General features: G+C 35.6%; 1 protein-coding gene across 1 annotated transcript in view; it reads right to left on the bottom strand.

The window, feature by feature from the left end:
* Nucleotides 1-15,265, bottom strand: part of SHPRH (SNF2 histone linker PHD RING helicase) — a 70,782-nt gene that overhangs the window by 30,247 nt on the left and 25,270 nt on the right. The window contains exons 12-18 of the mRNA XM_090279945.1: nucleotides 12,771-12,934; nucleotides 12,398-12,654; nucleotides 11,744-11,865; nucleotides 7,115-7,203; nucleotides 5,338-5,430; nucleotides 3,495-3,602; nucleotides 2,194-2,336 (exon numbers count right to left, since the gene is read on the bottom strand). Coding sequence (XP_090136071.1) covers nucleotides 2,194-2,336; nucleotides 3,495-3,602; nucleotides 5,338-5,430; nucleotides 7,115-7,203; nucleotides 11,744-11,865; nucleotides 12,398-12,654; nucleotides 12,771-12,934 — 976 coding nt within the window. The remainder of the gene's footprint in view (nucleotides 1-2,193; nucleotides 2,337-3,494; nucleotides 3,603-5,337; nucleotides 5,431-7,114; nucleotides 7,204-11,743; nucleotides 11,866-12,397; nucleotides 12,655-12,770; nucleotides 12,935-15,265) is intronic.

Here is a 15,265-nt window from a genome sequence, read left to right on the forward strand (position 1 = left end):
TATGTAATAGATATAGAATAGCTGTTGAATAATTTCTAAAAGAATTTGTGTATTGATAATTGAACAAAGTTTACAAAAAGAAAACAAAGAAAACAACTGCTTTCCTTTCTAACTTATTAGAAATTTAAATAGCTCTTCAATAATTAACTTTTGAAGCAAAGAAAAGAAGTGGCTTTGAAAATATTTCTCTTTACTAACTCATGTCTAAGTCATGTGATTAGGGCCTGAAAAATACCACAGATCAGCATTTACCAAGTTTTAGCAATGTCCTCTCTTACAGATCCTTTAAATGAAAAAGCAGAAAACATAGTAATAGCAGGTAACTCTTAAACACCATACTAAATGTTAGACACCATTTTAAGTACTTTACAAATATTAATTTTCCAATCCTCACAACAATGTTGTGTTGTTTTATAGATGAAAAACTAAGGCACAGAGAGCTTACATTTCTTTCCCAAGGTCGCAGAGCTAATAAGTGGTGGGGCTGAGACATGAACACAGGCAATCTGACTCAAAAACCCACCTGTGCTCCTTAATCACTAAGCTACACAGCCTTTCCCAAGAATCATTAACAAGCAAACATAAATAATCTGGCTTTTGAGATATCAGTCTCAAAATATGTAACCTATAGGTAAGTTACAACTTTTAAGATGTTTTATTACTATTTATGTCTACATTTTTTTAAAAAGAATGTATAATTATTGGTATATTTTACATCTCCAGTTGGTCCTTTTACAGCCCTGCGACCTCAAATAATAGGAGGTATGTTCTAATATGGGGATTGACAACTTATAATAATTTCTGTATGATTTAAGAAAAACAAGTTCAAGATATTTTAAATGTCTTCTTATCAACTGATTCCATAATGTTGGCAGAACATATCAGGATATAGTTTTGTTATTTTTTTCAAGAGAAAGGAGAAGGGATGGAGAACAAAAGGAAGAGAAACATTGGCATGAGAGAAGCATCAATCAGTTGCATCTTGTACACGCCCTGACCAGGGACCGAAGCTGCAACCCAGGCAAGTGTCCTGACCAGGATTTGCACTGGTGACCTTTAGCTCTGCAGACAAGGCCCAAACAAATGAGCCACATTGGTCAGGGCAGGATAGTTTTAGAACTGGATAAAATGAACCATGATGTAAATGACAACTTATTCTGGAACAGTGATTTTTTAATTTTATTTATTTGTTTGTTTATTTTGAGGGAACCCCTGCTCTTGGAACAGTGATTCTTGAGCTTAACAGAGAAAAAGGAAGTGCATTCAAGAGTGTAACATACTGCACATCTTTTAGAAAGAAGCCCATCAGATTCTGTGTGAGGAAAAAGGTAATTGTAATAAACTACATAACTACATCCAAGTTAATAATGACAAAAAATGTAGCATATCTCTTTTGGGTTTTAGCAGATATTTGGAAAAACTTTTAGAAGAGTAAATTAAAACTCTTTAAAACATTTCAAAGATATTTTTATGATGAATTTTTCCCTGAAAACTAACATTCATCTCACAGCTGATCTTATTGCTGGGGTATGACCTAAGAAGCAGTAAGATCCTCTCTCTGTTCCCCCAAACCTAGAACTGACAGTTCTGCCACAACACCTAGATTCTCACATCGGGCAGAAACTCCTTTGGGTTATGCCATTGAGAATACTTTTGATAAAGAATAAATGTGTTCTTTATTCACAGTTTCTATATCTAGATCAATAATCCAATTTACCTATGAATGCTGAAGAAAGATAAGTGTTGATGAGAGAGCAAGTAATTCTATAATACAAAACTTGCCACGGTGGCATTATGATGCTTAGAACTTAGGGAATGAATTATATAGGGAAGTATGAATGCCTTATTCCAGAGATAAAATTCTCCAAAACAAAGTCTATTTCAAACATTTACTTAAAGTTGGCTTTAACCAACTTGTCCAACAAAGATATAAAGAAAATAAGCATATTTTTAAGAAAGAAAAGTAGTGAAAAGAGGATATTTTTAATTGACTAATATATGGGGGAAAAATGTTTCTCTTTTAGACTTACGCCTAATATTTTGGTTTGAAGTGTACTCTTTAATAGTATGTAAAATTCAGATGTTCACAATCACAATATGCTCTTGCATTTAATTGTACCCCCTAATACCAAATGATCTCAATATCTGGGGTGGCTACCCATACAGTTATTCTACTTTGTACTATTTTCTTACTTCTCTGACATAGAAAGCTTGCTAGTTTGTTGCTTGTAGTTGCTGGTTATTTCATTTCGCACTCGTTGAACAAGTTCCTCATCAATAGAAAATTCTATTGCTCTGTGGATCACATTTAGCCACCATGGAGAATTAGCATGCATCTGTAAAAAAAAAAAAAAGTGCTCATCAATTAATGTTGTGTAGCACTCACTCTTCTATCATTTGGTAGGGTGCTGTGAAAAAGTCAGAGGCAGTAATAAATGCTACTCTGAAGGGAAGTACAATAGCAGTGAGACAAGTATATATTCTCTGTATTCAATGGGTGAGTACAACTTTTGCATAATATAATTAAAGAGAATATCTGTTTACTGACTACTCTGGATGAATGAGAACTTATTGTGCACACTTGTGTAACAAAGTTGGGCTAAAAAATACTTTACCAAAATATAATTCTGTGCTTACTCCACATATTTGAAAAGGTAACAAGTTTCTTCCTCAATATAAAGACATCATGCTAATATTCAATAACTGAACTATAATCCACTCTGTGATAACCAAGAAAATTTTATGCCTGAATATTAATACAGGAGTCCCTCTCTATATCGTGGTTCACTTATTGCGGCCTCACTGTATCGCGGGATTTTAAAAAATATTATATTTAATTATTTATAGCAGATTTTTCGCTATACCGCGGGATTTTGTGGTACTATATACGTATGTTGTTAAAGTAACATAGGTTTAAGAGTGTAGAATAAATGTAAGGTTCCTACTTCGCGGAGGTGTCTAGAACATAATACGTGATAAGTGAGAAAATACTGTAATTAGGAAGAATAAAATGTGGAGTACTTGGTAAAAATCAAAAAGTAAATGACAGTGAATTTTATGTAGCCTCCTTAGACTTTGCTACTGATTTCATAAGAGGGAAATTTTAGAAATGACAAATGGCCTGTATTTCATAATAAAAATACGTGTGGTTCTAATGTTCTGACATCTTAATAGAAAAGATTTTTGGCAACATACACATTTAAGATCAAAAGGTTATAAAAGTCTTTACTTTCCTCAAAAGACAACCCAAGATCCAAGAAACCTATTTGAGCGCAAAAGAAATGAAAAAGTAGCCATACAAAACAGGTGATTTATCTATGCATCTGTTCACTCAATCAACCAACACTGCTAACAGCAAATACATTTTATTGGGGGACGCTGTACCAGGGGCTCAGAATTCCAAGATGACTACGTAACTTCACGTTTCCCCTACAGCAAAACAGAAGCCGAAGCGCGCTGCGGGCGGGCGGCAGCGCGGAGGTCGGGCGGCCCACCTTTCTCTGGAGCTCGCGGACCGTCTGCTGCACGGGCAGCAGCGCCTGCTGCGCCTCGGCCACCTCGGCGTTGCACTTGCTCATGTAGTGCTCCCGCAGCTGCGCGGCCTGTGGGGGAACAGCAAGCGGCGTCAGCTTTCACTGCAGGGCTAGGGAGCAAGTCCACAGGATGACGCCAGAGCAACGTGCTTATTTTTATATGTTTAAAGCTACTTACCTCGATTTAAGCATAAAACTCTGCAAGTGTACTGAAGAGAACATAAAAGCCATGCCAGAAATCCCTAAGACATATATTCGGGAGAACACATTTACCTGCTGAGCCATAAAATTTAAGAAATCCCAAGGGTTTGCTCTCCAAATTTTTATCAACTTTTTAATTAAAAAAAAAAAAAAAAAAGAGGAAGGGAGAACAGTGGCATTTAAAATGCTGATACCTTTTAGAATCTGTTGTCTAAGTGATTTAAATTTCTTGGAATTTACTTCAGTTTGGAAATAATCCGTGAGAACGTACAATGACACAGGTGTTACAGACAGACCTGTGTTCTCCCAAAGTCCATGGGCGAAGCTCTAACCCCCAGTGTGACTGCATTTGGAGATGGGGCCTTTAAGAAGGCAATTAAATGAGTAAATGTGCTAAACGAGATCACAGTTGTGAAGCCCGAATCGATATGACTGGTCTCCTTAAAAGGAAAGAGAGATGACAGGGATGCAAGCAAAGAAAAGGCCTGGTGAGGACCCCGTGAGAACAAGGAGCGTTCTCGACGGGAACCACCTGCTGACCCCTTGCTCTCAGCCCGCAGGCTCCAGAACTGTGAGGAGTACATTTCTGTTGTCTCAGCCACCCGGCCTGCGGCATTTTGCTGTGCAAGTCCTAGTAGATCAATGGGATCATACCTGGAAATACGTCCACATATATAGTATGACCCCTCCTCCTTACGATGCATTTTTCCTTTTCCTGTCACAAACTTCCAATTAATTAAACAAAAAAAAATTCCTGGGCTATTATTAGGTGGTCATTAAGGCTGTCTACTAATAGGATGGACTGTCTCCCAGAGTTTCCTGTCACTAAAGGTATTTAAACTAGGAGTGACTGAATATATGTAAAGACTAGATGCAAAGGGAAGGAAATTTCACTTGAAAATTTCTAACACGTAGACTGCCATCTCACATTGAGAAAGGGTCTTACATTCCTATACAATCCCATTTCTTATCTTGTTGATTCAAATAAAGGCTCTACTTACAAGCTGAATACATTTCAAACATATCTACTACTCTTGAGATTTAAGCTTTGCATCTCTAACTTGGAAAAAGGCAAACCTCTATGGGCAAATCAGCATAATAAACTTATTAACAATTTATAGTGAACTAATTTATAATGTCACTCTTTCCAGAGAGAGTCGGTACTCATTGCAAAGGGAACTTCTTTGAGGAAAAAGAAATTCTACTGATAATCTGAATTTACTGTCATGAATAATAAACAGAAAGGTGGCGAAAGTATAAAATTTTTATTTTCACTAACTACGTCTTTGGCAGATCTGTCACAAGATCAACAAGGTCTCCTTTTAAAATGTGTTTTTATTTACATCTTGCACTGTTGACCATCAACAGCCTCCTCTACAACAAGCCGTCGCCCTGTAGCTACAAGCAGGTCACCAGAGAAGCAAAGTAAGCACTGCCCTTCTCCCCCACCCGAATCACCACAGCGAAGTCTGAAACGTTGAAGCAGCAAGATAACACCGCTACCTTTACTTAAATGTTGCATGCCCTCAGAAATATCAATTAGGCGGAGCAAGTAGTCTGAAAAACCAATTCTTTAAAGACAGAATGAAAAAATAGTAATTACCTCTTCCTCAAGTCTGCCATCTCGCAAGGTAGGAGGTATCCCTGGGTGCTTGGCTACCAACAATTCCATCAAATTATGAGTAGCATGCAGTCTCTACAAACACACAAAAGGCAGGAATTATGAGCCATGCAATGAATTCTAAGGGAGAACCCACTGTTAATGTGGCATGCAGAGCATTAACACCACTTTCTCAGAGAAAAACAAAGTCAGTTTTATAGTGAAGGTATTAATTCACAATGACATAAATTTTCATCAATTCAAAATCTATTCTTATGAAATGTATCTATGTAGTTAGCAGAATATGTAACTTAGGTACATTTTTTTCTATTATATATGCATTTGTCTATATGGGGAACAAGGAGTATGCCAAGTAGATGCAGTAAAATAAAAATGCAAACTGCAGAGACTTGATTCCTCTTCTGGGAAATGAGTCTGGATGATCCTAGCAGATAAAAATAAGGATAATTAAATACATAAGAAAATGGGACTATGACTTGAATCTGCCGAACTTAAGGGTCGAATAGGGGAGGAGCTGGAGGTGAAGATGGTATAGGAAAGCTCTACCATAAATCTCTGTATTCAATATAAGCCAGGCTTCTCTGCGACATTAAGTCTGCCTTTCTTTCCTTTATTCTGGAGCATGATACCTTTGCATTTCCTCCTTCTCCCATGAGGCAAACACATCTGCTCAAGGTCTAGCGCCTGCCTTCTGTACTCCTTCTCCATGAAGAATATAAGCAGACTTGTATTTAACTTCTCCTCTTCTTCTCCCCCACCCCCACGACACCTCCTACCACCTGGTGAAGCACATGTGAACATGTGGGTCCCGGAGCCTAGATTCTGAATGGTAATGAAGTCTCACCAGGGACCCAAGCCTAAACTTACCAAGATTAATAAAAGTGGTCCATATTTACCATTCAGCTAGAGCCTTGTCTATACAATCCGTTCAACAGAAACAAGAATGGAAGAGATTTAGTACTTAAATGTTATCATTCAAATATCCAAATATCCCTAAAAGCCCTCCAAAAAATTAAATTAGAAGGTCACTGGATAGGTTTTATTGTTACTTCATTCCATTGCTGACTTAACACATTTCCTCTACTTTTTGGTAAAAACCACATGAATACATATGTTGATGTTCATATGCAAAAGTGATAAAACTGACCTTATTCTTTGAAGTACAAATAATTCAAGCTGTTTTTCTAATGTAGGTTAGATTTAGCTAGTCAGCCTTGTGCCAGTGCTGGCCTGAGCATATGGAATAGTAGTGATTCTCACACTTCCATGTACCTTCGGCCCTCCATATCTGCAGGTTTCGAACTTGCAGATTCAACCATGGGTCAAATATTAAAAAAAAGAAGAAAAAATCCCAGAGAATTCCAAAAGGTTTGAACTTGAATTTGCCACACACAGAGCACTATGCTGAATACATACAAACGGAGTGATGTGCGGGCATACCCTGCAGTAGCCAATATGCAAGTACAGGTTATATGCAAAACGATGCCATTTCATGTAACAGGCTCGAGCATCTGCAGATATTGGTATCATGCGGCAGGGGGTGGCACTGTCCTGGAACAAATTCCCCGAGGACACTCAGGATAGACTGGGTATGCAAATCACCTTGGGTGCTTATCAAAAGAACTGAAACCCAAACTTCACCCCCAGAGATCATGACTCAGTCCCTTTGTTACCCATCATCTTCTTAAATATTCAAAACACTATTCTGTTAAAAAAACGAAACAAAACATGTACTTGGAACTGAGTGGTTTTTACTCACTTGGAGTGAATCGGTTTTGAGTTTCCCTTTGTGCTCCTCAGACGAACGCAGCACTTCTCTGTACAGCTCTGCTGCCAGTGCGTACTCACCTGCAGAGGTCACGTGTTTAAAGCATAAGAAAGGCATGTATTTAAAAATGTCTGTAAAAATAACTTAGAGATTATTAATTCACTATTTTTTAAAGAAAAGAAACTGGACTTGGCATTGATTGCCCCCATGAAAAAGCTGATAAGTCCTCTTCTGTTGATTTCACAGAACAGAACAATAATCAAATGCATTTACAATGTTTTAAAGTTACACTGAAAACAAATTTTGAATTAATTTCTAATTTAGACAAAAGATTTCTCTCTCATTGAAGTCAGAGTACCAGTTAATACTTATTATGATATTTGAAATTAGGACAAGTGATATAAGTATTTATAAACAAATATTCAAAATGCTATGACCAACCGACATGTAATTCTCAGAAAAATGATCCAGTCTTCTTGATAAGTGTTATTCTTTTTGGTGGCCAAAATAATTTGCAATTAAAACTTACATTTTAAATACTTAAGAGATTCTTCTTTCCACTTCTGGTCACACAAATCACAGTTAGTCTGAGATTTAGGCTATTCTATATTGTTCATAATTAGGAGTTCATTCAAATAAAATAATTCAAAAAGTGTCAATTAAAATTACAGGTTGGCAAACTATGGCGCACAGGTCATATCTGACCCTCTGTATTTTCGTAGGGGCCTTGGGCCAAGAATGGTTTTTGCATTTTTAAATAGTTGAAAAAAATTCAAAGGAATAATACTTGGTAACATGTAAAAATTATGTGAAATTAAATTTTGGGGCCCACGAATGCAGTTTTATTGGCTCTCAGCCCATGGCTGCTTTTGCACTGTAACAGTAGAGCTGACGAGTTGCGATAGATTATGGCTTGCAAAGCCTAAAATATTTATTATCTGGTTCTTTCAGAAAGTCTGATGACACCTCAATGAAAGGAGAGATGAAACATGTTTAATGGCATGAGTAATGAAGCCTATCTTATTTGCTGCCTAGGGAAAACCTTTAAACTAGTAATTTATAAATACAATTGAAATAAAAATCTAAAAGTGGAAGAATCATGAAATATTAAAAAAGGCACAGAAATGCTCTAGTTTCAGTTTATTGAAGAAAAAAGCCTTATTTCCTGTTCATTACATACATATGCTTTTTGTTTTTTTAACTTCAATCCAGTTTTATTAATATCGTGGATTTAGGACTTTGTTCAGAGCCATAAGGAGTTCTCTCTTCCTCTCTTTGTGTATGCGGCTTTGTAAATTTTGTTGTTGGTTCTCTCTCTCTCGTTAATGCTGATAACTGTAACTTTTTATTGTAAAATATACATAAAATTAAATTTACCATTTCAACCATTTTTAAATGTGCTGTTTAGAGGCATTAAGTACAGTCACATCGCTGTGCAAAACACTTTTTATACCATTGCTCTACATTGAGTTCTGCCAGTAACCTAACACAAAGCTTTATAAAAGCATATACTTTCATACTATTTTATAGTCAGCCAATTTTTATTCACTTTGATAAAAAAGATTATTTTCACAATAAAGCCACATTATAATGTATGAGTAATGCTCAATTATTATCACACAATGAGCTCTTTTTTTCTTTTTTAGTTTTGAAGTCTTGTGAAGCTTTTCAAAAGACTTATTATGCATTCTCTTGGTATTTATACTATCACTTATAGAGAAAAATTCATTTGAAAATCCTCCCTTTATAATTCCTATACTTTTTCAAGGAGGTATAATGACTAAAATACAATGTAAGTAGTTGAATTTGAACTATTCACTATAATACCTATTTTTTATGCTTATTAAAAAAAGACATGCTTTCTTGGGAAGCCACAAAAATATGCAGTCTGTAAGTTATACGAGTTTAAGTCCAATTTGGATATACCCACTCCTTGCCACTTGATGGCAGTGACATTTTCAAGCAAACTGTACAGCATTTGATATTGCTCACCTAATTTTCTCCAAAAAATGTGTGCAGGAAACACATTATACAAAATTAGAATAATAGCGTGTGTTAAGATAGTGAGGACTTAGAATACACACTGCATATCATATATGTATAGTATGTTAGCGTATAAGTAAATCCCTTTAGAGTTTGAAATTAGTTTTAGATCCTCATTGTCTGATCTCTACATTGGAAGAGTTTAAATTATTTAAGTTCAATATGTAATTTTTAAAAAATATGTATATTGTTTAACATTGTACTGTGAAGGTAAGCAATGGAAACTAAAAGCAGTAAATTCACCACAATTAAGTTTATAATTACAATTAAATTAAGAACTGACATATCCTTTACTAATGGACTTTCTGATAGGAATTTCGATTAACAACTAGCAATAGTTTCCATTCATGAAAGAACAAGAATTACAGTGGGAATGCAGTGGAAACTCTCTGGAAAGAGCAGTGATGTACCTCCTATTAGGGCCACACCACGGGATTTTGCCACACTGGAGCCAACTACAGGCTGATGCTGCCCGAGTGCTACAGTATTTGGAAATGATCAGGTGAAAAACCTTTTTCCCAATGCCCGTATCATGTACAGCCTCACAGTAAAGGAGACAATAACTCTGATAAGGAGACTAGACAATAGGACAAGTGAAGAAATTCATTAACCGTCTAAACTTCTGAGTAATACCAATGTAGAATAAAATCAGAAATGCAGTTTTAGGATCAAAAGGGGAAATATAAATTTTATTTTTATTATTGTGACACTCAACAATATATTACTCCATTTTATAAATCTTGATGATGAGTTTTAACCTACTAGGGTCAGCATAATATTGAGGTTTATAAATGTCTGTTTGATGAAGAAGCAGACATAGTATAATAAAAAAATTAAGTATTTGATTTGAAATCCCAAGATCCAGAGCAAATTCTCTGTCATTTATTAGCTATAATATTCAGAAAGCAACTAAGCCTTCTAAATTCCAGTTTTCTTATACAAAATGGGAATGATAATACCTCACTCACTGGGTAATTATGAGGATAAACTGAAATATATACACAAAAAAGTGCTACAAATAATATGTTTGTAGCAATATGATCATTTCTCAGATATGACGCTGGATTTAATGACCTAAATATTTTAAATAGTATATTATTTATTCATGTATCTTAAAGACCAAGCACACATATTTTTTTAACTGTGATAGTCAAGTATTCTATAGATTTTCATCACAATTATTTCACTCCATTAATCTGGAACTGCAAGACACTGGTATTAAATATGACATATAATGTCCCAATTATACCCGATTATTTTCAAGTCAAAATAACTTAAAAAGTTTAAGTAAAAAATAATTTCTTCTAAAATGTTTCCTTAATTAGTTGTTCACTTTGGATTATAAAGCACAGACCATTTTAGATTTTAGACTGATGCTTGGAATGCCAGAGTCTCAGGCACACTTAGCAAGTGAGAGGGCAATGGTGATGAGAATGATGATGAAGAATTATTAGAGCAAACCCAAACTTGCAAACACTGCTTGCTAAGTTGCAGACTTCCAAGGAAATGTCCTAAGGGAAAATTTGCTCACAAAGGTACATGTATGTGTTATATTTAAACAATTTATCAAGTTTATGTAACAATATGCCTTTTTCTCTTATTATTAGTTATTAATAAAATTCACATGGTGAATAAGTGGTAAGAATTTGAGGTCACTTCATATTAGCACAATCAACAACATTGTACTTAACATATATGTTTCTATAAAATTTTCAGTGTGCATCCACACTTCATATTAAGAACAATACTTCAAGGCACATGGGGTTATCTATATTTTATTGATAAGGAAACAGATTCAGAAACTTTGAATAAGATACTCGAGTTCACAGAACTATAGCAAATAAGAAGTTTCATCTTTTTCAGTTTTTGTCTAGAGCTACCTCTTCTCGGCATCTGTGAGTCTTTCTAACTCTACCCAAGTACTGAGGATTATAAGAGATACTGTCTAGTTCTAGTTCTGTTATGCTCAAGAGCTAATAACTAAAGACACACCACTCAATTTAAAGAGACTTAGAACATCTCCTTGCATTCCACAAAAGCACAATTTTTTTCTGGGCAACTTACATAAATGAGGATAATAGTAAAACTTCTCCATGACTGTGTACCCAAGTAGACTAATGGAGGAGTAATCTTTGCGGGAAGGTTAAAGGGACTGAACTTTATCATAAAATGTCTTTCAAGCTCAAATGTCTTTCTGGCTCTAAAACTATAATCATGAGCTAACTTCACAGTTTTTATAAGAAATGCAGGAATAAAGAAGCACTTGTATATCCTAAATTATCATCGTGCTTAAAATTATATATTACTTCAGCATTATGAAATATGTGACTTTAAGGACAATATTCTACTTAGTTTTGGAGAGAATGATAAAGCTCCTAAGAGTCACTATGGTTTATTATAAAGGCTACTAAACTATATAACCTCTTAGTGAATTAGAAATGCAATAATAGATGGAAGTAGTTGTGGAAGACAGCACTCAATGATTCATTAAAGCTGCAAAAAGTAACCCTTGAGTTCAAATGGTCAGAAACGCTATCAGGAGGAAGAATCGGAGATAACAAAGCAATCACCTTCTACCTTTAATGATGTGGATGCCCGCTAAGCCATTGAGAGCACAAACTAGTTGCCGATGCGCTTCCTCACATTCGGTTGCACATTTCTTCTGCAGAGATGTGAGAAGCTCTTCCATTGTCATGGTGCTAAAAGAAGAGGCAGACCGCTCAGAAGCAGAAAGAAAATCCTAAGTGATGCAGTATGTCACATAAAACCATCAGACTCTTAGAGACCTTGTGGAAATTTCAGCATCTTTCTCTCCACCCCACTTCTAACGCCATCATTTTTAACAGAATTGCAGTCATCCTCTCCTATCTGTGGGGATCCATTCCAAGACCCTCAGTAGATGCCTGAAACCATGGACAGTACTCAACCGTATAAGCCCAAAAATACAAGAACAAAAGCCTTTCATATATGGAGTGAAGCAAAAAAACCAAAACAACAAAACTCCACATAGTCTGAATTTGAAAAGAATGTTCAAAATCATAAAAATAATTTTGATAATGTGATTCTCTTCCACAACTGGGATTCCATACCAAAGAAAAACCACCTCACTGCTAAAAATAATTGAGAGCTCAATGACAAGGCTGTGAAATTGTGGGCTAGAAAGCTAATTGCTTAAATACCGTGTATTACTACTACACTCTCAGTTGCACTGAAACAAACTGATCATAAAACCTTTTCTGGAGTGGCAGGAACTCCCCGCGAACGGCCTGAGGGTGGCAGCAGGCCTGTCTGAGCCTCAGCAGTGGGTACAGGATAGAGGTGACAGTCCTTCTGTCCAGGCTGCTGAGCTTCAGAGCCCAGTCGGAAATCTTCCTGAGTTTGACTACTGCATCCTGGCAGCACACCTCATGCTGACGGTGATAGAAATGTCTCTCCACTGGAGAGAATTGGAGCCAGTGGGTTTCTTCTGTCTGAGGAGGTATCTGAATCTATAGATGGGAAGAAAAAAAAAAAAAAAAAAATTTCACCTGGAAATTTAATTGTCCACCCCATCTCTCCTTTTTCCTTTGAATACCATAAATCAATAAAAACTGATTGTACTGACTTGGTCAATCACATCTTTCTTTGCAGACCGCCACAGAATCTTGGCAATAAAGCTGTAGAGGGGCTGAGGACTCTTCTTGCAGTAAGGGCGATAGAGAAGTCGGACCCACCAGTGTCTGACGCAGAAAGGTTCAACACCAAGAAAGACCACTAACCCGAAAAGATCTGAAATTAAAGGACAACATTGAAAATACTTCACGATTTCTTCGTTACTATTTTAAATAACCACCGTAACGGGCGTCACACAGCTCATAGTGTTGTCCGTGAACTAACATGCAGATTGTGCAGGCTCCTGAATCTGAAAGCCAATTTCAGTTCAACTTACATTTGCTAAGTATTTATTTTGCTATACATTTTGGTGTTTGGAGCTAGTTTTAAAATTTATATATATATATATATCATGCACTAAAACTCATAGATGCAACATCTGCTAGCTCGGAAAAGAAAAAATAATTCCAAAGGTGACATGGAAAATATTCTCTGATCTAATATTCTTCAAACGCTTTGATCTAATAATTTTATTCCTATGAAATAAGCTTAAGATAATGATAAAAAATAGAGACAAGATATACCTACATAGTGAGTTGTAGCAACAATATACCTAATAAAAATCAAATAAAGGAGTGATTAAAGAAATTATGGCATCCCCCCATCCCAATAACATAGAACATTTTTCTCCTGATCTAGCAGATTTTGTGTTTGTTAGCTTAAAAGCATGGTATTTCTTATATATTTCTTAATTAGACACTCAAAATTATATTCCCCCCTTTTTATCACTTAACATTATACCCTTAAGCAGTTTTTCAGATATTCATGATGAATTTTTAACATGGAAAACTGCTTAGAATACAATGTTAAGTAAAAAATAAAATAAATGGAATATAGAATTATGCATGCGGTATAAGTGCAAGTATATACACATTTAAGACTGGAAAAGTGGTTATGTCATCAAATGAAGACTACAGCTAAATGTGATTTTCTTTTTATTTTTCTGTATTCTTAAGTATATTCACAATTGGCATGTATTCCTTTTTATAAGCCATAAAAAGATGGCCAACAAATATTTAGGTTGAATTAAATTACTCTAATGGTTCCTGAGACTTGATAATATCTGAAAAAAACAATTGCCTAGATGCAGATATCCATAGACCTAAATTTCCTGCTCAAATCAATCTGATTGACTATGACTACATGAACCTCTTCTTTGAGGTCTCAAAGATACCTCAAACTTAACTTACCAAAATCAAATCCGTAATCCTTCTGCCTGAACATGCTTCTTTTCTGGTGCTATTCACTGGTGACTATTTCCACTATCCATGGAGTCATGCAAGTTGGAAGCCTTGGCACTTCCTGATCTATCACCAAGTCTTGTTAATTTTTCCTTATCCACTTCGTTATATTTCCTCAAGCTAGCCTGTCCAAATCCAAAATGCCAGCATTCCTTGCTTAGATTACTTACTGTAGCCAATCAATTGTAGCACCCTACCCACTGTGCCCCACTTGTAAACCATTCTCCACATTGCAACTAGTGATCTTTTGAAATATGTCTAACCATGAGATGATCCCTCACCACTTTAAATCCTTTCAATAACTCCTACTGTTATTAAGAAAATAAATAAGTAAAATTCTTTATCATGACCTGCATCCTACTACGCTTTCCCAGCTCTCTGTACCCTGGCCACACTAATACTCTTGGTCTCTTCCTGCCATGTGGTCTTTGTATTTTGTTTCCTCTACACAGAAGATTATTCCTGCCCTCCTTACCTAGCTCATGTTACTGGTTCAGACCTTAGTGCAGTTTTCACTTCGTTCTGCAACCCTTTTATGTGATGTCATGGAACCAGACGTGCTTTTCGTAAACTATGACAATTATAATTTATTTCTTTATCTTATATGAAAGCTATCTTGATTGCAATCTTATATTCGCCTAGGCAGTTAATAAATAGATCTTCCCCTCTAAACTGTAGCCTTAATAATGTCAGGGACCTTGTCTATTTTATTGCACATTATTATATCTGAAAAAGAATAAATGAAGCAATAAATGTACCACAAAGTACTTAAGTTAAAGTTTATATTTTTAAGAAAACTAAAATAAATGAACAGATAAATGAAAAATAAGAATGACAGAAGCAGCATGGAAGCAGCTACCATTCACTGAGTATTTATTATCTGCCAGGAACTGTGCTAAATGCTTTGCAAACTGTGTTAAAATAAATCTTTAAAACACCTTACTTTACAAATAAGAATTTGAATAATTAGGCAATTTGTTTATGGACATACAACTAATAAATCAGGATGTGAACCTAGGTTTATATATCTCCCTAAGCCAATACTTGCTATAAAACTATACAAACAAGTATACAGTAGTCCCTGTCTATATCGCGGTTCACTTATCATGGCCTCACTGTATCGCGGGATTTTTAAAAATATTATATTTAATTATTTATCGCGGATTTTTCGCTATATCATGGGATTTTGCGGTGCTGGTACAGTAAA

The sequence above is a fragment of the Furipterus horrens genome, unplaced genomic scaffold (genome assembly GCF_987537825.1).
Source record: "Furipterus horrens unplaced genomic scaffold, mFurHor1.1.pri manual_scaffold_6, whole genome shotgun sequence".
Classification (NCBI taxonomy): Eukaryota; Metazoa; Chordata; class Mammalia; order Chiroptera; family Furipteridae; genus Furipterus; species Furipterus horrens.